The 24,937-nt window shown below is 36.6% G+C and overlaps 1 protein-coding gene and 1 long non-coding RNA gene across 4 annotated transcripts; one reads left to right on the forward strand and one right to left on the reverse strand.

The window, feature by feature from the left end:
- Nucleotides 1–6,633: 6,633 nt before the first annotated feature.
- Nucleotides 6,634–18,866, reverse strand: LOC145219650 (apoptosis regulator Bcl-2-like). Of its 3 annotated transcripts, none has more exons than XM_080086986.1 (3): nt 18,543–18,857; nt 14,746–15,019; nt 6,634–7,031 (listed from the first exon to the last, which is right to left on the reverse strand). In XM_080086986.1, exons 1-3 carry the CDS (start codon nt 18,755–18,757, stop codon nt 6,873–6,875), a joined length of 648 nt encoding a protein of 215 aa, XP_079943112.1. In that variant the 5' UTR covers nt 18,758–18,857; the 3' UTR covers nt 6,634–6,872. The 3 variants fall into 3 exon arrangements, with proteins under 3 accessions (XP_079943112.1, XP_079943121.1, XP_079943117.1); XM_080086995.1 differs by lacking the exon at nt 6,634–7,031 and adding an exon at nt 11,201–14,311 and having other exon boundaries at nt 18,543–18,866; XM_080086991.1 differs by lacking the exon at nt 6,634–7,031 and adding an exon at nt 14,318–14,675 and having other exon boundaries at nt 18,543–18,866.
- A 5,198-nt stretch (nt 18,867–24,064) lies between these two features.
- Nucleotides 24,065–24,864, forward strand: LOC145219666 (uncharacterized). Its single transcript, XR_013857922.1, has 2 exons — nt 24,065–24,127; nt 24,494–24,864. It is a non-coding gene; the product is annotated as an uncharacterized LOC145219666 (long non-coding RNA).
- Nucleotides 24,865–24,937: the final 73 nt, after the last annotated feature.

Genomic DNA, 24,937 nt, shown 5'->3' on the forward strand with positions numbered 1-24,937 from the left:
TAGACTCTAATGGTAACATGTCAATAGGACAACTTTTTAGAGATGGCTTTATTTATCCTACAGTAAAATTCGTAGAGAATTATGCATCTGGTAGAGTGATGTCGTTTAGGATTAAAGATACTTTTTACGTCTACGATAATTATACTTTGGCTCATGTAGATTCTAAAGTAGATTTTATAACGCCGACTTTGGCTCCTGTTAAATATCATGCAGAGTCACTAGATTTTCAAACATACGAAGATAATTTACCGAGACCTAGTAATGGATTCGAAGATTTAACCTCTATGTTAGCACTTCTAAGTCAATCACGACTCACCAGCGATAAATTATACCAATTTATAGACAGTAATACTGATCCTACGACTGAGGCTGATGTGTCATATTTGTCTTCTACCTTAGAGGCTGCTTCTAAAAACGCACTCCTACAATTAATTAGTAACAAAACCTCACCATTCTTATGTTTCATCTTTGTAGTAATTTACGTACTCGCCGGAATATGGGCGATAATCTTAACCGGATGGGTTATAAAGGTATACGGACGCATCGGATGGGACATGGTGAAGGAGTTCAAGGAGTCCAGAGAACAACGTCCGGTTGAGGATAAGGGTAACGAAGGAATTCGAGACACCGAACAAATAGCTCCTTTATACCCTAAACTGACATGAAAAATGTCACAAATTATGACGGATATGTCTTTAATTAACGGATATGGCTAACAACTTGACATGAAAATTTATCGGACATGGCAATGCACCTTTGATGTTATATGTCGTAATATTGAGGACAGACTATAAAAATGATTTTAGATTTGTTTATTGTTCACCGTCCCAAAACGGTAATACACTTTTTCATATTTAATTAATCAACGTGTCGAACGGAAATAAAGCAGAAGTTTAAAAAACGGTAAACAGGTGATAGCAGACGCTTTTGGGCACCACAAATTATTGCGGCCGCGTTCTAATAACGCAACCACGCTCCTTGAGCGGACGAGTTTCATCTCGTGTTCCAAACCAACAATAAAGTCGCTAGGCGCTACGAACGCCTCAATGCAAAACAGCCATATCACAGGCTGTAAATAAAACACCTAGCATTTGAACGGTAGACGCAAAAATATCCCAAATGAACTTGTCAAGAGTTTACATACCGAGTTCTTTTAGCATTGGTGACAGACAACAAGCGACTTGACCGCGAAACGCATGCACAACCACTTATAATAGCGTCGCGTGTCCAATGCAGTGGCCAAGCCATTTGCCAATTTTTACAAGCCAATCACAAGAGCCCACACCTCATAAAACCGTAAAAAACCTTTAATCTTAAAGTACTAAGACTCGTTTGATTTTCTTTTACAGAATTCGAAACTAGAGACACGTGACGAAATGCAAATCAATTATCATTGTTATATAAATCCTAGGTGTTGTGTCATGTGGGATTAAAGGTTATAAAAAAATGTCCAATACGTTTTTATGTCCCGCATATATTAAATGTCATTATATCCCTTAAATGTTAGATGTTTTGTTAGGGCTTAGTTAGGGACCCTCAACAAAGCGGTTTGTAAGGTTTTTCAGACACAACAAGGTGAACAACGGAGATTCGACCGGGAGTTGAAACAACGTAAAACACATCCGGCAAATTACCGGAAAACATTCTTCGACGAGGGAAGTTCTGCATCAATCACGTGTTCAGTCTCCCGGAATTAATCATCCACAACATGTTTATTTCTCGTGATTGTTTTTTTGTAATTTTGTCGAACCCTTTAACCCTAAGCTAATCAAGCGCAAAGACTTTGGTTCATAAAGTAGATTGTTTTCAAATTCCCGCTAGTCTAGTTTCATTAACCCAAGTAAATCGAGTTCATTGTTTAACTCCCTTAGGTCAAATTTCTTTTCCCCTGAGTTTCTTTAACCGTTGTTTACTCAAGCGCTGGCCCTATAAATACCACGCCACAAACTCTGAAATTCATTCTAGTTCTAACCGTTAAAATTCTGGTCAAAGTGCGAATACAATATTCTGTCTTTATTCGCCAACGTATGCGTCGATCGTAAACTTGATGTCCGCTGAAATCGTATATGTAAGTTATCTGTGTTCGTCTGTTTGTTATGTTGCTTGTAATAAAACTCGTGAAGTAGATACTTAAGTTTGTGCTATAGCAGTTATTAAACCAGGAGTTAGCTTTGCATTCGCTGCAATAGTCTTGTTGAAGTAATATAGCAAAACATACGAGAAATAGCAAGATAGTATAAATAGTAAATACCATATAGTTTATTGCGATATCTAAACCAAAACAAGCAAGATTGGATGCATTTTTTTCTTCAAAAAATAAAGATCAGCAGTCTTTGGAGGAAACACCTGTTACGCCCAGTGCCGGATTAACCATTAGGCAAAGTAGGCACGTGCCTACAGGCCAGTCAAAATTCCAGGCCACTTTAAAATCAGTAGAAATGTAGTCATGTTTTCAAAATAATTGTTTTGTGTATTGAGACCGATCTACTCCGTAAGATTGACCTCCCAAAACTAGTTAACGCGTTTTTAATCGCAAAAACGCGCTAAGTTGTTATTTAGTTAGGCATATGGCCAAGGTTTTGCACGATACCCTGTGTATAGTTGCAACAATGATTTGGTAACACTGATAATTCTAATTTTTTAGTTGTCAACCCTGATTTTCAGGCCACTTATAAAATGTGCAGGCCAGCAGACCCTTAATCCGGCACTGGTTACGCCCAGTGTTAGAGTTACTCAGGAAATAAGAACAACAGACGATCTTGGATTTATTATGAAACACCATTCGCGGTTAGCCGATGATGAGAGGTATAGACTTCTAACATCTGATGGTATAAAAAACGTCCCGCTTCTTGATACTATAGTAATATATTAGGCAAGGTCGCCGCAAGTTTCTCAAAGTTTGGCTCGATGATGATAGGTTTTCGGATTGGTTGGTCTACACTCAATGCTCTGATGGTGGTGGTTTGTGCAAGATTTGTGTTCTGATGCAAGTACGTTTAAAACATGACAATCTCACTAACGCTGCTTTTGTTAACAAACCTTGCACTCACTTAAAAAAATTCATCGAAAAGGCTGTTGCTTATCGTGATGCTAGTTACCATCGACAAGCAACTTTAGAAGCAAAAAGTTTTCTTAGAAGCATGGAAACTAACTAAAATGTATCTGCGAGCCTGGATTCAGAAAACTCCAGACAAATAAAGGAAAATCGAAACATAATGGCTTCCATCGTTAAAACGGTGATGCTCTGTGCTACAAATAACATATCTTTGCGAGGCCATTCGGTAGACCAGGGGTCGGCAACCTTTTTTGAACTGCGGACCGGTTTTGAAAGTAAAATTTTATCGCGGACCAGTCTTCAAAAAGTTACAAATATTTAGCAATGAAAACGCCTAAACTAGTTTATCATCCCTGGGATACATGGGCAAAATGCTTTATAGCATTTATCCTGGAAAATTATGCGGCCCGGTAACGAACTCCTCGCGGACCGGCGGTTGCCGACCACTGGTCTACACCATGGTTGAAAGATCGATTTACTTTATGTCTATTTTTTATAGGTTCTACGATAATATAGACTTTGGCGGAAGAAGGGTCGAATTGACCTCTGCATGTGACGACCTTCGCAGCACTGGCTTGGATAATATAGCGACGTCCATTACAGTGGAGGGAGAGCCGTACGTACATTTTGAAACAATCTGAACTTTTTTTAAATACTAGTTTCCAAGTCTATCCTAATTTGACTGTTGTTAATGGTTGCATTGAACGCAAACACTTACGTGAAATCGTATTCGTAACTTGTACTGATAAATTTGTAACTCCCAAAATTAATGTGTGCCGATGTGCAATAACGAACGTCTACTGGAATGAAAATTTGTATTTCCTTCAGATGGCATGTTTACGACGATTTGTACTACAAGGGTGAGAAATACACTGTAGTAGGCTACCTGGTAACTACGCTAGCTGGTCTGACTGGGGAGGCAGAAACTTTTTTTTTTTTTTAATTTTTATATTAACTGCAATCACTTATTGTTCTAATTATATTTAACCTCATAGAGACTAATAAGATAGAAAATAGTGATGTGTTGTTTGAAACTTGCAATTCGGTTGTCTACACCAGGGGTCGGCAACCTTTTTTGAACTGCGGACCGGTTTTGAAGGTAAAATTTTATCGCGGACCAGTCTTCAAAAAATTACAAATATTTAATGAAAACGCCTAAATTAGTTTATCATCCCCGGGATACATGGGCAAAATGCTTTATAGCATTTATCCTGGAAAATTATGCGGCCCGGTAACGAACTCCTCGCGGACCGGTACCGGGCCGCGGACCGGCGGTTGCCGACCACTGCGGTAGACAACGGAAACTTTATGAACCTTCTTAAATTTCGCATCGACGCCGGGGACGAAACTTTAAAAAGGCATTTTACTCACATGGCTGGTGATGCTAAATACACTAGCCCGACGATACAAAATGAAATTCTGGGTTTAGCAAAAGGTCTAATTGTTCAAGACATAGTCACTGATGCCAACCAATCGTTTTTTTTTTTTCTGTAATAGCCGATGAGTCTTATGATATCAGGAAAGGAACAGCTATGCATTGTTTTGAGATACACGAAAGCTACAGAGGTGTATGAGAGTTTCATCGGTTTTGTAGAAATGTACTCGGTTTCAGCAGAATCGATTTCTACAACTATTTTGTCTTACCTTACCAGCACAGGATTGACTTACATAAACTTGTCGGGCAGGGCTATGATGGAGCGTCAACAATTGCAGGTCACGTGAGCGGTGTGCAGAAGCGAATTCGCGACAAGTAGGCTACCCTCGTGCATTATTTGTTCACTGTGCTGCGCACTGTTTAAACTTGGCTATAAATGATCAAAGTAAAGTTCCAACCATCAGAAACACCTGCGACATTATTAGAGAGACTATCCGTTTTTTTAGAGAAAGTCCTAAAAGACGCACATGTTGAGGACTTACCATCCCGTTGTTCTGCCCTACCAGATGGTCCGAAAAATACAAAAGCATTCGGATCTTCAAATGTAATTTTAAACGTATACTCGAATCACTTGGCGCCTTGGAGTGTGATTCCAGCGGTGATACAAGAGCAAAATCATTTTCGTTAAAATGTGCTCTGGAAAAGTCTGGAGTTAGCCTACTTACGCCGTGTGTTTGATTGGGCGATTTTCGGCACTCATTGAACCGTTGGCGCGGAAGCTTCAGGCTGTCGGAGTATGTGTGCCATATGTGAAAAACTCGATCACTTCTCTTCAAAACGTTCTATCGCAAAACCGCATAAGCTCGGACACTGCGTTGAATATTTACAAAGAAGGTTGTGAAGTATTAAATGTACAACAGCTGACTACACCCAGAATAGCCGAGAAACAAGTTTATCGCGACAACGTCAACGCAGAATCTGGACCGCAGTATTTTTATCGTGCAGTGTATATTCCTTACATCGAAGGTCCGAGTAGTTCGCTTCACGAACGATTTAGTGACAATTCCTCATTTTTTTAATTTGCTATCGATCATACCACCCAACAAACCAAACAAGTTAGATGAGATTGAGCGCTTGTATTGTTTAGATAACCTTGAGAGCGAAGTTATTCTGTGGAGATCTTCTCTAAGCTCTCAACTCAAACCCGAATGTTTTCATGAACTTCTTCTGAGCGCAAACGACTATCAAGCGTTCGCAACTTAGTCCAGATCATAATGGCGTTGCCGGCAAAGAACTGTTGAAGCTGAACGTTCTTTTTCGTGTATGAAGCGGATCAAGACATGGTTGCGCTCAACAATGACTTCCGATCGCCTTTCAGATATATGTGTGCTACATTGTCACCATGAACGAATCAGCGAGGAGAAGATCAACCAGATTGTGTCAAATATGGCTGGTAGTAGGCGAAGAATGGACTTTTCATCATAACGTTGTGTGCAGCTAAAGCAATGATAATAACTTTTTTGTGTAATTTGCCTCAAAAAAATTGCTGGGTGAATTGTTCGCTATCATGTTTGTGGGCACAACTATGTCGTTTTTTGTTTTCGTTGGATGTTCTTTAACTTGTTAAACGTCACAAAATATTGGCCCCCTCCAAAATTTTCCGCTGCCTACGCAACTGGATACAAGTAGCCTATGCGTTTTATGTCGAAGCGAACATAGCTATGTCACCAACAAGGCCGACCAACATCACTGAAACATGTAAACGAGTTTTAACCACGCTGAATTATACAGTTCAAATCGTGGAGTTTAAATTGGTTGGTTTTAAGTCTTTTTAGTTTAATTTAGCGTTTTTGAGAAAGTGGTAATTCTAATCTAATTTGTAAAAACTGGAATGCTCTAATTTTAATTCTAATCTAATTTGAAAAAACGAAAAAAAATCTAGTTATCCAAGTCTGTCCATATGCATCGCAAACAGCACTGTTCTACAACGCTCTCAATCGTTCACTGAATGTGCCGTTTTTTTGCTAGATTTTACCTTTTTGTCGCATCAGTCCAAACACGTGTGTTCGCAAACCACCAACTTCTACTGTTGTGGTTTTTAGTGTTTAATTTGAATGTGGATCAAAAAAATTGTGAAAACACATATGCTGCTGTAACTGAGCCATTTTTAATGTCTTAAGATCGTTGAGCTGAAACTCCACTGTGCAGTTGTGATGTTGTAATAAAGGCAAAAAAGAAGGAAAGTTATCTTTACATAATAGTACTTGTGCTTTGCAATAAAAAACAGATATATTTTTACATACAGCACAGTGATCAAGGAGGATCATCATTACCCACAAAATGAAGAGCAACTGAAGCTCAGACATTTCACAAATTACAGCATTTAAAACCAAGAAAGAAAACTTTTCACTTTTGTGTCTATACAGTATCATCAAGAATAATTTATTTGTGGATTAAAAAAACAGCACCCAGTCCTACACAAGCTGCTAAAACACCAACACCCATTAATGACCGCATTCCTTGTCCGAAATTTGGTGGCAAGTTTTGAATGTCCTCTTGGTTTGAATTATCAAGTTTTTCTGCCCATTCAATAAAGTTTTCCTAAAAACAAAATTTAGTGTTTGTTAATAATTTTGTATCATGTGTTATTTTAAAACAATCCTCTTAATTCCTTGGTGCCAACTTTATCACTGAATTCCTCCTTTAACAGTTCAAGCCATTTTCATTCCTTCCCAATATATTACATAGTAGATGCTAAACCATGCAAAAACCAGAGTTACCAACTTGAACCAGAATTACCAACTTGAACCACAGTCCTCAACTTGAACCAGAGTTAACAACTTGAACCACAGTTACCAACTTGAACCAAAGTTAATACTAAAAGGGTGTCTTAGCACTTTTTGTCCTTGCACATACACTATAACCTATTTAAAAACATAAATACATTTTCTATGCTTATATTATATTGGGTCCCATATTAGCCACTGTCTTTTATAACCTTAGTTGTTTCTGTAGGCAGAAACTCATGGGTCCCCACATATGCAAATTGGAAAACTAGAAGGGTGGCTTTCTGATATACTTCCATTTTATATATTCTATACGATATTTACCAATTTACTATACACATCATTTGATCTACACATATGATTGTTTTTGTAAACAAAAACTAATGGGTCCCCACACGCGTGTTTGTGCGGATTTACGGTAAACAAATGTTACGGTGACTTTTAGATTTTTAAGGACAAATTTTTAGAAAGCATTCAATAAAAAAATCAAACAATAAAAATTTTTTGTTCGTATTCTTTTTGCACTATTATTGTCATATAATTACAAAAACATTAAAAAAGAACGAATCAAATACTTTAATTTTATCTCTTGCTTCGATCCAGATATTGTCGTCCAAGGTCGGGTTTTAAACACAATTTTTTCTAGAAAGCTGTAACAGTTGTGTTACAGACACTTTAAATTAAAAAGCAATTTGCTACAAGTGTACACATAACAAATTGTTTTTCATTTAACTTTGTTTCGCAAAACCATTGACCTGTAGTAACCCCTCAGGGTGCCCACGCCAAACGACTGTTTGACCTATTGACACGGTGTCAGTAGCACGCCGTCCTTACTGTTCAACAACACCGTTTAACCTAATTTATACATGCCTTGAGTGTTGATTCCTAAATTTATTGCAAAAAAATGCTACGTAATGACGAAAGAAAGTTCTGAACTGTGTTAGTAATACCTACTAGTTGACCTTAAGTAACCCGTGGTCATGCGGCAAATAAAAAACATTTATCTTGCAAAAATGTCAAGTTTATTTTTTCAACTTTATTTTGATTAACAAGTTTTGCTTGACATATACGAAACCGAAGCACGCTTATTAGGTTTAAATCATGTCATAGGTGTGAAACCTTTGCCAAAACTGAAAATGTGAGTGATAACTTAATAAAACGAAATAGCATTGCTGTGCAAAACAGCTGATTTCTGATCACCAAAACGACGTCTCGTAAAACGTCTGTCCGACGTCAAGCTGAGCCCTCCTGCTATCGTAAACCAGTGAGTTACTCTCTTGGGACTTCTGCCTACAGTGTCTTTCTTGACCAAACGAGCGTTAGACACATTTACGTTTCGGGGGCCTGTGGGTGAACCGCTGAGTAATTCAGGGTCAAACTTCTGGAGGATCAAGTTTAAATTAATAACTAACATATGTCCACATTTGAATAAATGTGAAGCACTCCTTCTTTACCAAACCAGCGTTAAACATTTTACGTTTCGGGGGCATGTGGGTGAACCCCTGGGTCATTCAGGGTCAAACTTCAGGAGGATCAAATTTTGGTTAATAACTAACATCTGACAAAATTTAAACATATTTGAAGCACTCTTTCTTGACGAAACGCATATAACAAACCATGTTTTAATTTTTTTGCATTTTTGGGGCCTGTGGGTGAACCGCTGGGTAATTCGGGGTCAAACTTCAGGAGGATAAAATTTAGAATAATAACTAACATCTGTCCAAATTTGAATAAATTTGAAGCACTCTTTCTTGACCAAATGCATATAACAAACCAGCGTTAGACAGAAAAAGAAAAAAAAATACGGACAAAAACAATGTGTCCCCTTCAAAGAAAACATTACCAGCCAGCATATTGGCTTGAAATATATATTCCTTTAATACAGAATTTCATGGAGTGACATCAAACAACTGACAGCTAACAACACATGGACGATCTTAGCTTTTTAGATGAGACTTTTTTGGACTGAACATTCAATAAATTATATGCAACTATTTCCAGTTTTTAGGTAAATATAATTAACATCCTGTGGACCATCCAAAATGTCATCATGGACCAGCAGTTGAGAACCACTGCTCTAGCCTGATAAATCTAATTGGTATTCAAGAATAAACATTTTATGCATGAACCAAAGCTACATTGCTTTCATACAAAATTACACAAATGGTATGCAGCTCTGACACAACAATGCTATAACTAGACACATGACTTTACCCTCTGCTGTCCATTTATGCCTCTTATATTGCTCATATCTTATATATATAAGGACACACATAAACCAATAAAGATATATGCAATAGATCTACATTAACCTAATTTGAGAGGCACCTGATCTTGCCTTTTTTGACATAAAAAATCCCCAAAGGGCTAATCCAAGTTAAGAATTTAAGTTCTTAACTGATACTGGTTGATCTGGCGAATCCCTACTCCGAAGCTGACATGTGCAGCATATAAAGCAGGCAACGGTGCTTGTGATTCAACTTTTGGGTGTAGCTCAGTTGGTAAAATGCGAGTCCCAGAAAGACTCCAGACATTGGTTTGAATCCCACTGCATGCTAGATTTGTCTAGAATGCGTCTTGCCATATGGTGGTGAATGCTTGGTGACCGGCTGATTCGGTATGGCGCCTTCAATGGGCCTGGTGTACTGTGATCCGGTTTATTGCATCATCTTTTTTTACCAAGCTTTTTGAAGCGATTATTGCTTTTGGAAAATGAAGTTTCTAGCAAGTGCCAAAAGGTGCACATCTATTCGGACTATAAAAGTGACTAGTAGTCCTTCTAACTAAGTAACTAACTAACTAACATGTTTGTAAATTTGAAAGTTCACTTTTTGACCAAATGGTTGGAACAATTCAGTGTTAGACAGAAAAACAAACAATACTGCTAAAAATCAATGTGTCCCCTCCAGGGGAACCCACAAAAAGTTTAATGATAAACCTGAGGAGCAATCATGAAAAGTCAAAACAAAAGCTTGCTCAGAATAGGAATGTTATGGTACACTAAAAGTGGGTTTCTTTGGCTTGAACATACTGTACTCTACAACATAGTTTATACCAGTGGCTCTCAATCTTTTTTGCAGCACCCATTACAGTTTTTTCAACATAATCGACCCCCTGTCCAGCATACTCTACACCAGGGGTCTTCAACCTTTTTGGCTCAATCGCCCCCTTATTAAGGCACTGTCTCCAAATCGCCCCCATATGAGATTGTTATTTGTATAAAAGTTCTTCTTTTTGAGCAGACGTGGGCGGTTAGATTCAGCCAGCAACATGAAAGCTTCAGTTAACAGCTAAAACCAAATTTAATTGCTACTACAACACGCAAGGTCCATTTCACGCACTTCTTTTAACTAATGCATCTAAGATTTGTTAAAATTTATTACATCATAGACAAAACAATATTACGATTATGTGCCAATAATCGCTTTCTTTTGTTGAAACCAATGGGGCAGTACTCTGTAGAGCAGAAGTCCAAATGATACATATACTTCGCAGTTTGGGAAGCGCTTGTAGGAAGTGTGAAAGCGAAACAAGTTTGAGGTAAAGCTCATTACCCTTGTATTAAAAAAGTAAAGTATGGCCCGTCACCATACATAGCCGCAATAAACTGTATCCTGTGGCAAATTAAATGCCCAACCTTGCTCACGAGATCACAAAAAGTACAAAAAATCACCAGTAAACACAATGTATTCAAATAGCAACATGTTTAAGCTGATGCGTCCCTTATCCCTGGTGTTTGTTAGCAACACGAATTATTTCTGCTTGTAAGTTAAAGTTAGCTGAGTCTCCCAGTTCTTGTACATATTAAAACAATCAGTAATGTTCAAATCGCCCCCAACTTCCAAAATTGTCGAAACGAAATCGTCCCCGTTGAATAACCCTGCTCTACACAAACATGTTTAAAACTAGAGAATGTGATTATCACAAACGTCAATGAAATAGTCAGCTATGCTGCCAATTATAAAATTGTGATTTTTGCTAGTGTTACCCTCTATTTGTTCATTTTATTTGGTCAAAATAGTCAAAAGCGGAAATGTAATACAGACGAATCCGGTAAATCGCATAATCATAAGTTTAATTGCATCACAATTAAAAAATCCCAAACCGTCGCCCATCGTTTGTTAAGAAAATCGTCCGGATTTTTTCGAATAAAAAACGACTGGTGTTCCGGCAAAGACGCTGATTGTAATTTCTTACTAAGTGCGAACTGCACCAAATTCGAAGTGTTAAACTGTATTGAAATTTGAACAATGTTAAATGTAAAACAAATGTTTAAAAATGTTTTCTGCTATATTGTTCATGACCCGCCAAACACGTAATGGTTGTAAAAAATGTTAGATCGCAAGTAATCACACCATGTTGTTTAGATTAACGTAATTGGTAACGTGCCAATGATTGCCATATTTTACGTCTTCAATTCGTGACCTTGCGCAACTTATCAGGAAGAACACCGATTAAGAAAGGCATTTATTCCTCGTATTTGTTGCTGCTTTAAATTTTTGAAGCAACGATCACACGTTGATCACGTGACAGTCACGCTAGTCTTGCAGCTGCAGTTTAGCTGAGTAAGCTAGATAGTAGCGCCACAATCTGAGTCTTAAAGTTTTGCTAAAATCAATTATTCTTTTTGTCAATTGTATAACGGGTGTATAAATAGAAACCGATGCAGCTCGCCTTAGCGCCCTTGCCTGTAAAATGTGCCAAAGTTGTAAGTTTGACTAGGTTTCGGTCGTGTACTTTCGGGTTTGGGCTACAAATGCACCTAGCACTTTGCCGCTGAACGCGTTGGTTTAAACTAGAAAACAAAATAGGTTAGAAACAACAGGCCGTTTTACGTGCGTGTATATTAAGCGAGAGGCCTGGCACATTTATAAGGGAAACTACCCAAAACAAGACTAAAACGTGATAAACCGTCTTCATAGGGAAGTTCCCAAATTTAAATGTTGGGCCCCTTGGTAACAATGCGATGTAACATATCTTTTCAAAAAAACCTGACCGCAAGAGAATGGCACCCTTGGCAAATTGATGATGCGATTAACCGGATTCGTCTGTATTTTAAATTAATTTCCGCGACACAACATTCCAAAGCATCGAAGGTTCCCAAGGCTTTAATTTTTTTTATATTGCTCTTATTGCAATCCAAACTGGGTGTATTGTTTAAACTCACCCCAATTGAAAAAAAGCTAAAAAATTTTTGAACAACGTGCACAATTAATTTTACCTTGTTTCGTAGGATCAACACAAATGGAATATGGCAATTGAAATTTGTTACATCACAGTCAAAACTAAAACATAAAGGTTGTGCATTAACATTAATTCCAGCTTTTTCCTTACTTTGAAGCAATTTTTATAGCTCACACACAAAAGGTGTACTTTAGCCTTTCAGGTATACTTTTTATTTAACTTTTTCCAAAGCTGTGTCCACTAAAGTCATTTTACACAGCTTTAATTTGAGTTTTATATGCTTACATTTTAGTTTTCTGAACTTCTAGATGACGAAGTTCTAGGGTAATAAAAAGGAAAGATGAAAAGAATATTCAGTTTTCCAAATTTATTCGATTAAACTGACTATTTTAGTGAAGATTCGGTTGGGGCTGAATAGTTTGTTGCGATTCGAACCTAAACTGAATCTATTACGAACACACATTTAAAGTGTTAAATGTGTATTTTCAGCTTAGTAAGGTACCATGCAATCTTTCAAACCATAACGAAAATGGTGTACATTTTTATCTATTTTAACACAATTTCATTTTCCCACTGCAGACAAAAAATCAGTAATTCATTGGCAGGTTAAAATCATGGTTGATTCAATTTCATACTCGATAGACTCAAATTGAGGCTGAACCGAAATTTAGCCGATTCGGTACATTACTTATATATAAAAAGCATTTATTTAGAACAGGGGTGTGCAACCTGCAGCCCGCGGGCCAAATGCAGCCCATTGATTAAAGGTTATGCGGCCGATAGGGACGCTTAGATTTCAAGCGTACTTGCTAACATTACAATTATTATGTATTTTTGAGCAGCTGAAGTGATATTTTTCTGCTACCTAAAAATATGTGGCTAGATTCAAATTCGAATTTTACTAGTTGTTAACTAAATGTAGGCAATAGGCATATTTGGTATGCAACAAAGTAAAATCTAAATTTTACTCTAATTACGGTAATTGTATTTGGCCCCACAGTGACAAAGGTTGCAAACCCCTGCTTAAGAACCATTGGGAGAGAAGCAAAAAATCTTAAACAACATAAAAACTAGCAAAGTGTTTTTGTTCAATAGACCATTGTTTTGACACAACACAAACACAAAGATCATTGACACCAAGCTTGTAGTACAAAATCTACAGAAAAGTTTCTGAAGGCTGTCCAAGACTTTTTACGATATAACCACTGTTGTTTCAACCAGCAGAACATTGCCTACGAAATCGTTTTATGGCCTGAATCAAATAACATGAAAAAGAAACTGTTAACAAATATTGGTTCTGCTGTGAGGGCATGTTTTTTTACACCATTAGCCTATACTTATGATCAAATAAACAGCATTGTTCAGCAATGGAGACAGTCCCTAAATACTATTTTGATTTACAAAAATTTAGTAACATCACGAAAAATTGTGTAATGACATTGCTTCATGGATCCTATTCTAAGAACGACTTTCGGGGTCAAACTTCAGGAGGATCAAATTTGGATTAATAAATAACACGCGTCTAAATTTGAAAAAAATTGAAGCACTCTTTCTTGACCAAAAGCGTATCACAAACAAGCGTTAGACATAAAAAGAAAAAAAAATACAGACAAAAACAATATGTGTCCCCTTTACAGAAGGGGACCCATAAAAACATGCAGGGCCTAGCATTGTAAAATTTGCTTTTTTATGCAGTTGAAGTAATATTGGCTGAATTGTCCAAACAAAACATTCATGTTGCAACAACAAATAAATCAACAATATTTCCACAGACATTTTGTGAAACAAAATTTCCCTTTTTACCTTTGTATGCAACTACACACCCTCAAGCATAATCTTCTGTTCTGAAAACAATTGAAGGAAACCACCTTGTAAGGGACATCAAAAGCTTTCCAAAACAAAGTAATCAACCTACCCAATAACATGTATGCATTGTGATGTCATAAATAAAACTCAAAACAACATGTGATTGAAAAAGTGATGGCCAATTGGTGATTAATGTGCCTTTACAAAATGTGTTTTATAATATAAACTGCTATGCAACTGCAAACATGTACGTTATATGTATAGAGGCATTATATCATCACTTGCAACATTGGTTGACAATAAACCCTCCACACAAAACAAAGTGTGCTCAAATTTTCTGAACAAGGACAGAAGTGGTCCATGGCTTAAGATACATAATTCAATGTCTGCCACTGTAATCAGTATTGTTGTTATTTTGGGGGGTATTCTAAGACGTTTTTGTGTTCATTCTTTGAGAGTCATACATAAACTGAAAAATTCAAACAACAACAGATTGCATTTAAGTATCCCAATAAAAACAACAATGTGCACATACTTACCCAACCGCCTTGTCTTTTCAGCCAGGATGATAAATCTTGGTCCAGGAAGTCGGTAACCCATGAAATTATGGAATCAACTTGATGCAAGCTATTTAGCTCAACAGCACGTGTGGCAAGAACACCAGCAAAAACAAACAAAGCCATGACATGGCCCCACTTTATCAGTTCGCCATTAACATTGGTGGTATCAGATTCTTTTTTGTGGAGTTGAAAAAGTTCAGTTGATATTTTTGTGAACAAACCTTCAATGTCCTCTGTTGTTGTATTTGTTGTCCTGTTGACAAAATATAAAATGTGTTGTGTTGAAATGATGCAAAATCTTTTAAAATTCTTACATTTTATTAAAGTTTATGTAAATGCAAAAAGATAGCTAGAAGGGTGGCTTAGGCTAGATCCACACAGGATTTCTCGCGGGCTTAGCGTACGCCCCTGAGCTGCCCCGCTGGCGCAGTGACGTACACACAGACATAAAACTCAAGCTCGCGCGCTGGCGTTCTGGCTCACACAGCCGCATTTTTACTATGGAGAATGTTTGGCTATAGACAGGGTTCCCATCGACTTGAAACCAAAAATAAGGACAACCGAAAAATTAAATTTTTATGCGAAACGAAACAAACGTTTTTGAACAAATCTTTGCATTTATACGAGCCATGACATATCATTTGCAATATTTTGGCTAGAAACAATGTGTTCCAGCAACTCGTTGTTCATAGAAAATACTTAGTGCATCTCACAACAGGCCGGGTCTAGTTTCACTATCTATGTAGAAGGTATTTGACTATAGTAATTGTTGAAAATAAAACAAAACTAGAAGGGTGGCTTAGCACATATTGCCCTTGCATATACACTATAACCTATTTTAAAACATAAATATATTTCCTATGCTTATTTTGTATTGGGTCCCATATTAGCCATCGTCTTTTATAACTTTAGTCGTTTCTGCAGGAAAAAACTCATGGGTCCCCACACATGCAAAGTTGAAAATAATGCAATTCAAAAGATAACCATATATAAAAACCACAATGACTCAATCAATAGTACTGCAAAATTTCAGCCCAATCCGCCAATGTTTAAAATTTCGACCACTAGAGGTGTTTTGAGCAACAACCGTTAATGTTTCTGACGTCATAGGGCTCTTAACAAGCCCCTAACTGCCATGGCACAAAAACGACCACCAAGCAACATACGACTGGTTGCCCTTGTAAGACTATTGCTCCAAAGAAATCTTTCGTTTGTGGTGCCCAGTAACATACAAATACGTGTTACACTTTAGGGGCTTGTGGGGTAAATGTTAGGACTACAGGGTTGAACACAACAATCGACACCTATAAATGGCATACTATACAAGAAATCCAAATTTCAGCCAATTCTGACACTGTTTAAAAACTCACCCATTTTAGGGGGCTAGCGGGGTAAATACTGGGGTTATCAACAAAAACAAAGTGGGATGCACATATACATAACTATATCTACCATCTGTGTAAATTTCAGCCAAATCCATCAAACATTTGATGGAAAAACGAGTCGGACAAACTTCCGGGGGAAAATACCCATTTTAGGGGGCTAGCGGGACAAATACTGGGGTTATCAACAAAAACAAAGTGGGATGCACATCTACATAACTACATCTACCATCTGTGTAAATTTCAGCCAAATCCATCAAACAGTTGATGGAAAAACGAGTCGGACAAACTTTGGGAAGAAAAAAAAAGAAGAAAAAAACAAACAATTCGAGTAAAATCAATATGTGTCCCCTTCAGGGAAGGGGACCCATAATATGGACTACAGTCAAAAATAAGGACATTTCTTAGAAATAAGGACAATGAACTTTTCTAAGACACAGCCCTTCAAAATAAGGACAAATCTTAGAAATAAGGACAGTATGGCAACCCTGGCTATAGATAAAGTTTATTCTTCCTATCCATTTTATTTACTATAATTTGAATTTAGTTCTGTTTGGTATGCTTATAACAGTGGCTGAGGAAGTTTGCATTGGCAAAATCAACATGTGTGTTGCTACTAATAAACATAGTTCAAAGTGATGCTCCAATTTGTTTTATTTGCAAGACTTGTGAACCATGATATCATGAAATAAGCAAACTTGGTAATTCCAAATAAATGTGTTGCAAAAAGGTTAAATGCAGTTTGAACAGAACCAAATTTGCTAAAAAGTTAATTCACCTAAACATAAACCACACAAATGATGTTAAACTAAAAACAATTATATAATCAGTCTTCTTCTGCTTCATAAACCATTTACAATATTTCTTTCCATCAAATCCTTCTAGGGAAAAGCCCAGTGTGGAACAAACTGATCAGTTATATCTAAAAACAAACAGATGGGTAAACATTTGTCTCACTGTTTGTAAATGTGTACTTTGGCAGAAATTATACTTTTACAATTAAGAACAATGAAATGTTTTCGTGGGAGCACCAAAACGAATATGAACTAGAGCAGCGGGATACAAAAATTTTATTAAACACGAACAAAGACTATCAGGGAAGTTAACGGGTGCGTGCCCCCAAAAGCAACTGTGCACAATTAATGTGTGATTAAGTGCCTGCCACCATTGCAATAGAGGACATTCAAATTGGTATTTCAGTTTTCTCTACTTAAAAAAATAGAACTACATATATATTTCCTGCCCTAAAATCACTATACAATAGACACATGATATACATTTTGCCTAGCAGGTAAAGTTCCTGAACATCAGAAGTTCACAATTCAAAAATGCGCTGGCTTGCCGGCGTGAGCTAAATCAAATTTATTTGGCCAGCGCTCGCGCGCTCGGCAAAACGCGAGCGTGGTTTCAAGCTCTGCGCCACCTTGTGAGCAAAATCTCACGCTTTGCAGCCGTGTCGAAAGCATACACTCGCGCGCCGGCGTTTTACGCTGGCTATAAAAGAACAAACCAACTCTCGGCTGCAAAGCGTGAGATACACAAATCAGTTCAGTTTGAGCCACACTGGCCTTTTCCCTAGAAAGATTTGATGGAAAGAAATATTGTTAATGGTTTATGAAGTAGAAGAAGACTGATTCTATAATTGTTTTTAGTTCAACATGTTTGTGTGGTTTATGTTTAGGTGAATTAACTTTTTAGCAAGTTTGGTTTGTTAAAACTGCATTTAACCTTTTTGCAACACATTTATTTGGAACTACCAAGTTTGCTTATTTCATGATGTCATGGTTTATAACTCTTGCAAATAAAACAAATTGGAGCATTTTTGAACTATGTTTATTAGCAGCAAAACACATGTTGATTTTGCCAAAGGAAACTTCCTTAATCACTGTTATAAGTATACCAGACAGAACTAAATTCAAATCATAATAAATAATAAGGATAGAAAGAATAACCTTTATCTATATTAACCGATATGGTACAGCCAAACATTAACCATGTGAAAAGCACATGTAAAAGAGTTCCCAGTGAAAGTGCGGCTGTGTGAGCCGGAGCGCCAGCGCGCAAGCTCAAATTTATGTCTGTGTGGACGTCACTGCGCCAGCGGGGCAGCTCGTGGGCGTACGCTAAGCTCGCGAGAAATCCTGTGTGGATCTAGCCTTAGCACATTTTGTCGTTGCATTTACACTATAACCCATTTTAAAAACGTCCCATATTAGCCATAGTGTTTTATAACCTCAGTTGTTTCTGCAGGCAGAAACAAAAACAAATTTCTGCAGGCAGAAACAAAAACAAATTCGAGTAAAACCAATAGGGAAGGGGACCCATAATAAAAAGTACACCAACACAAATTCCCTGTCCTTTTTTTCATGAAAGTCACATCTATATTTGAGTCACCTCATTTGATCCATTAAATCTGGAAAAGCTTCCTTGTATCGAATTTCATAATTTTCTGCTGCTCTCTGCACAGCGAGATGAACAGGAGATGGGTTGTTATCAGATTGATAAATTATGGAGAGGTGAGATTCAAATTGTTGTGGCGTATTGTTAAGTAAAGATTTAACTTTATTAAATATATATCTTTCGACAATGCGCCTAGTTTTATGAACCATGTTTCAACAAAATAATCGACGCATATTTTTGTTGAAGTTACAGATTATCTGGCAAACCTCTGGTAACAACATAGTGAAACTAAAAAAAAAAATGTTTTTTCAAAACAATACCAACTTTTTTTCAACAACACTGCAATGTGCACCACAAACAAGATTGAAAAATCACAATTAAAAACGTTCCGGCATTTGAAAAAAGCATGAAACAAAACATGCTTCACAGGCGACAAACCAAAATGCATTTTGACATTTTAATCCCATTATAATGCAACAGACGTTAATTGTCAGGGACAAAGGGACCCAAACAAAGAGATTGACATTTTAGTCCTAAACACGATTGGTATTTAATGCACAATGTATTGATTGCTTTAAAAAGCCTGATATACCTAACCCTTTAAAAGGGTATGCAATTAGCTTACAGCAGTGAAAATGGGTCCGCAAAGGGGTGACACTAAAACGCTGAATGGGCGGGACGGGCGGGATGAGCGGGAGATGGGTGGCGGGACGTCGCGGAAACCTCTAAATATAGGGTAAATTGCTGACGGTTAGTGCAATTAGGGTTGGGTTGAGGTTTTATAATAGTATATGAATCAAAAAATGTCCCTGCCTAAAACTTATTTAGCTGTTTCCTGACATTCAGAAAAAATGCTTGGGCGGGAAGTCTCCCTCGGCCGCTGAATGTTTCCCTCGGTCGCGGAATGTATCCGGGTGAATTATTTTTAATGATTTTCTATTATAAAACCTTATCCCAACCTTAATAGTACTAACCGTCCGCAATTTAACCCGATATTCAGCGGTTTTCACGACGTCCCGTCATCTCCCGCCCATTCAGCGTTTTAGTGTCACCCCCGGAAAGGCAAAAAGATTGAGAACCACCGCGTTATAGTGTGGAGTATCGTGCATAACCCAAATAAGCGTACAAATGAGCGAAACTATTATATGAGCGACTTTATCACGCAATTGCATGATTTTGTCATCGTCACAATTGCAGTACTTAACCTCAATTGCCATTGTTGCTATTGAGCGCCTTTACCATCTGTGCAGTTACGCCATCGTCACCTTCTTCACTATATATTTACATGTGTTGTACAATATCAGATACGCTCCTTTCTAATTCCCTCAAATCTCTCTCACTCTCAATCTTTCTTAACTCTCTCACTTAAAAAGTTTAACTTTCAGGTTAATCGCCGACAAGCCATCCTCTGTACTAACAAGTACGGCGTCAACTCTGACAATCCTTACATTACAAATTACAATAGCATCCATCATACGCAGGAGTCCAGGACAATACTATTTTACGGAAAACGGAAATGATGGAAACGAAAGAAACGACACACTAATTTACGGAAAACAGAAAAGACGGAAATAGTTCTAATCTAATTTACGGAAATAGGAAATATTTTCAAAATGACGGAATCGACACAACTTTTACAATACAAAACAAATAGGTGAATGGCGTGTAGTAAAACAAGATATATATACAGTGTGTGGTAAAACAAGATATATGCCGTGGAAGTATGATATAGTGAAAATATGATTGGCCAAACAAACCAATTAAACACAACAATAATAACAAAGTTAAGTGCCAGGATACCCAATAGGCAACGCTTCAACAAAACGATTATAAGTGTACGTAGGTGTGTGAAAATCAAGGAGTTGAACAGTTCATTATTACAAAAGGTGAAAGTGCTAACAATTCGCCACAATGCACCGATGTCCCAATGCAATCAGATTCATTCGATTGGGGCGTATATGTGATTATAAACTGCAACTGCATTATAAATAAACTGCCAATACCTGCCAAAATTACTTCAGAAAATGGTTGGATCAGAGACTACTAAGCAGAGACTGCACACTGCCCATTTAGCGACGACATAAATGGGCGATATCTTTGCCAATACGCAACGGATTGAACTAAAATTTTGTATGTAAGTTTGAATTAATTATTCTGATTTTTAGGAATTTTAATCTCATACTTATTAAACTTCATTTGTGTTTTAAAAATAAAAATGTTCTCTGCAAGTATTAAGATCGGTTCTGATTTGTAACAGACTAGATTTGTATGCACCTTGCTACTTCCAAATTTAGATATAGACAATTCCAAAGTGTATCTTTTATACTTTTTTTATTTTTGATGCTAAACAATACATTTGTTTACTAAGTGCTATTTGTGTGAAGGCTTAACAGAGGAAGATTTTAGCTGGTAGAGAAAATAAAATTACATGCAGATGCAGTGGTTGCTTAACAAAAATGACATTGACTGATGCAAATGAAAATGTCACAACTCAAAGATAAACAATAGATGAAATATATGACTGAACAATGTACAAAAATTCAAAAAAGTTTGCTTTAATGATTGAATAAATAAAAAACACATAAAAAAAATAGGCAGTTGATTTGAAAACAGTCCAGCCTTAATTGTATTTTAAATGCAATACCATAAAGCTTGTCAAATGCCTCAAAAATTTTATATTAAAATTAATGGCAATATCGATTAAATAGTGCATGATACTATTTCCAGTTTCATCCTGATCATCAAACTAAAATATCAGGGATCAACACCTATGAGATTGGATAGTTTAAGCTGCAAAAACAACATCTAAAATCACTTTTGTGTAAAAATGTTAAATTGATAAAACAACACAACTACCAGAACAAAAGCGAAATGACAAAATTGATTGCATTTTAAATATGTGAGGCCTGACATGGTCTTTATTTGATGATGACTGATTTTAAAATTTTGTGCCATTCCTTTGAGAACATATGCTGTTTCCAGTTTCATCCTGATAATCATCAAAATAATATATCTGGAATCAACACCTATGAGGTTGGTTACTTTGAGCTGCTTGAATTGATATTTTTAAAAAAGTAACAGAACAAAAGGCAATGTGATAAAATTTATTGCAGTTTAAATGTGTTGGGCATAGCATGGTCTCTATTTCTTCATGACAGATTTAAAAATTTAGTTACATTCTTTTGAGAACATTTGTAACTCCCAGCAATTCGTATTACATCTCTTTTCGCAAATATAATCTATAGATGTTGGCAATGGTTCATTTTTGTCATACATGCACATCCGAAAATTTGGTAGCAAATTTCGTAGGGGAGAGTGGGGTGGGTTGTTACAAAATTTGTTCTGCTGCAATTTTGGGGTTAAATTATTATTCAGATCATCCTGATTTTTTGCATGAAGTTTGATATGCCCCTAAGTCTAGTAAACATGTTACCAACAAAATTAATTGGTACTTGTAAAAAAAAATATTTCATGTTTTCTGGTTGATGCTCTGTTGTAACAACTCACCCCATGGTGGGGGTGAGTTGTTACAAAACTTTAGGAAGGCTTTCACATCCACAAATGTGACAATTTCTATTTCTTTTATTGTCTGCTTTGTAACATAAATATAATAGAACCACTTTTACTCATCTTAACTATTTATTTTGAGTTAAAATCAATTTATACAATTTTGTTCATCACGATTCAGAAATTCCAATCCAAATTTGCTAAATTGGTGACATCTTTGTTTCTGAAGTGAAAAAACTGAAGTTTATAGTCCAAAAGTAAACTTTTTGGAATGGTAGCAATATCAAGTATCTTGTTTTGCACCAACATTTAAGTTTATTTCATAAAATAGAAGTCACATCACAAGCTTGCATGTACAATGTGAGTATTGCAATATCAAGTATCATTGTATGTCACAAATCATGTTGTTTATTAACATAACAAAACAGATCAAAAGGTTTATACAATGAAAACAACACAGTTTACAATCAAATTCACTTTTAAAGTACTTTATGTCAATGAATTCACAAACTTGACTTTTGACATAACTTTAACCATGGAATGAATGACATCCTATAGTCCTTACAGTTTCTTGTCCTCGATATAGTAGTAAGTTCTCAAACTTGGTCCAAAACCTGGATTTTACACACACAATTAACTTTTTAGAAAATAATATGCTTGCAATAACAACATATTGTCACCAAACAACATTTTAAGTACATTATTTATTAACAAAAGTTAAGTATTACCTTTTTTGGGGCCATATGATAGTCATTGTTACAGATGTGGTACACCTTGTAACAACTCACCCCACCAGCATGGTGCAACATAAACCAATCTGGACTTAAAAATAGCTAAAGTTTGCAACTTTATTCTTTTACAAGGTACTAACATACCACTATCACTTGACAAAAAAAATTGCATCATAGAATTTATTGAATTGTGTGCTTTAGGAGAGTCGATTTAGCTTAAGTCCAAAAATTTACTTTAGACATCTCAAAATAGCAAAATTCAAGAAGTCAGCGAATACCCGCACAAATTTCACCAAATTTTGTCACGCTGACCGTCCCGGATGTACCAACCGACATGCGTAATTCCAGCGGTTTTATAAAAACATAACCGAAGTTATTCGCGTTGTAACAACTCGCCCCTGTAACAACTTACCCCACTCTCCCCTACATTCAATCGCCACCTGTGTCGTTTTTTTTCCGCCTTCGGAAAGTTTCTTTCTTCAATATGTTTTCAGAAGTAGTCAAGTTGATGTACCAATCAATGAAATTTATTTCAAAAGCCTACGCTTCACGTAAACACGAAAAAACAGACGACAACACAACTTTTTCCTATCCTTTTCCATTGTAAACGCCGCAATCGTACTGGTCGCGTTCAAGCGGAACGGATCTTAATAAAAATCGCAGTGTGCAGTCTCTGCTTAGTAGTCTCTGGTTGGATGAAGCAAAAAAAAGAGTAGGGACAATTTGGAGAAGCCAAGATATTTTTTTTTCAAAAATTGCCATCCAAGATTGTTCTTACAATGAAGTATTTGGCGATATCTTTACGAATCTACGTCAAACCATAGAGCACTAATACTAGAGGTGACACTCCCAAATATCGGCAGATCGGTCACGCTTGGATGCTCCGGGTAAGATCGCCGATTTCCAGCAATGTACACTACAGTTTTAAGGCCAAAAGCTGTAAGTAGTGAGCTTAAAACGGCACTCGCGGGTCCCTGATTGTCATTAAACTAACTTGTCAGGGTTATTTATGTCTGTTATATGTATTATAATACCATGAGCTGCAAAAAATTATCATGAAGGCAAAGTTGAAGATAGTGCTTTTACGTGTAAGGTCTCATCAGTACAGCTGCTGGTTACAATTGACCATACCGGGTAGCCACTACAAATGTGACATACGGAAACGTGAGTTCCGCTTACTTCATTATGGATGTACATGAAAATCACTTGGCAGTACACAAATAATTGTACTTTCCAAGACAAAGTTTTAAATTTGGTAAATTCTGGTCCAAAGTTTGTCTCAATTATTTCAAGGCTGATGTTTACAAAGAAACCTTTTTTACTTTTGTAACCCTGTAAGAGGTATGTTGTGGTTATTTATATTTGTTTAGAGCTGTTCTGCCATTGTTTTTTAATTCACTGAATTTTAGTACCTTTCCTTATGACATTTTTTTATCTGAGTGTTTTGTGATTTAAACTATTATTGCATAGCTGGAGACAGGTGGCGGTGTAAAGTCCACACTGCATTTACTCCCAAGACTCCAAAAAGAGACACAATTTACTCTAGGACATGCAAAAACTGTATGGTCTTTTAGAATCCTATTAAACCCAAGCAAATTACAAACCCCAACCTATAGCATATAATTACTGTACTAATTTCTTCAAACAACTGACATTTGTTTGCAAGTACAAATATTATGACATTTACACTGGAGGTTTTTTTTGCAGGGTGCACCAGAACAAACCTATTCTATTTCAACTTGATTGGTGACATTTACTCTGCAAACAAGCATGTAAATAAATTCAAGAATGGAAATTTAACTGAAGACTTGAACAAAATGTCTATAGTAAAGGTTTTCAAAGTAGGGATTTCACATTGAACAAGAAGATAGAAAACAAATCATTTCGCTTTTGATGTGCAGTATTTTTTATTTAACTTGTATACATTGCCACCAAAAATATACACTATTTGGGCACATGTTTTTTTGTTGTTGTGAGACAGTTTCATTAAGGTGATCAATAAGTTTCAAATAAAATATTGCTTGATGTTGACTTTTCAGACCACTTTTTTATGAATAAAAAAAAATATAAAATTTAAAGTCTAAACTCTGCTGTGCAAGTAGAAATGTAACCTGAATACCATTTTGGCAAAGAGGTATGATAAAATTTCCT

This window comes from Phallusia mammillata, chromosome 1 (assembly GCF_965637545.1).
Source record: "Phallusia mammillata chromosome 1, kaPhaMamm4.hap1.1, whole genome shotgun sequence".
Classification (NCBI taxonomy): domain Eukaryota; kingdom Metazoa; phylum Chordata; class Ascidiacea; order Phlebobranchia; family Ascidiidae; genus Phallusia; species Phallusia mammillata.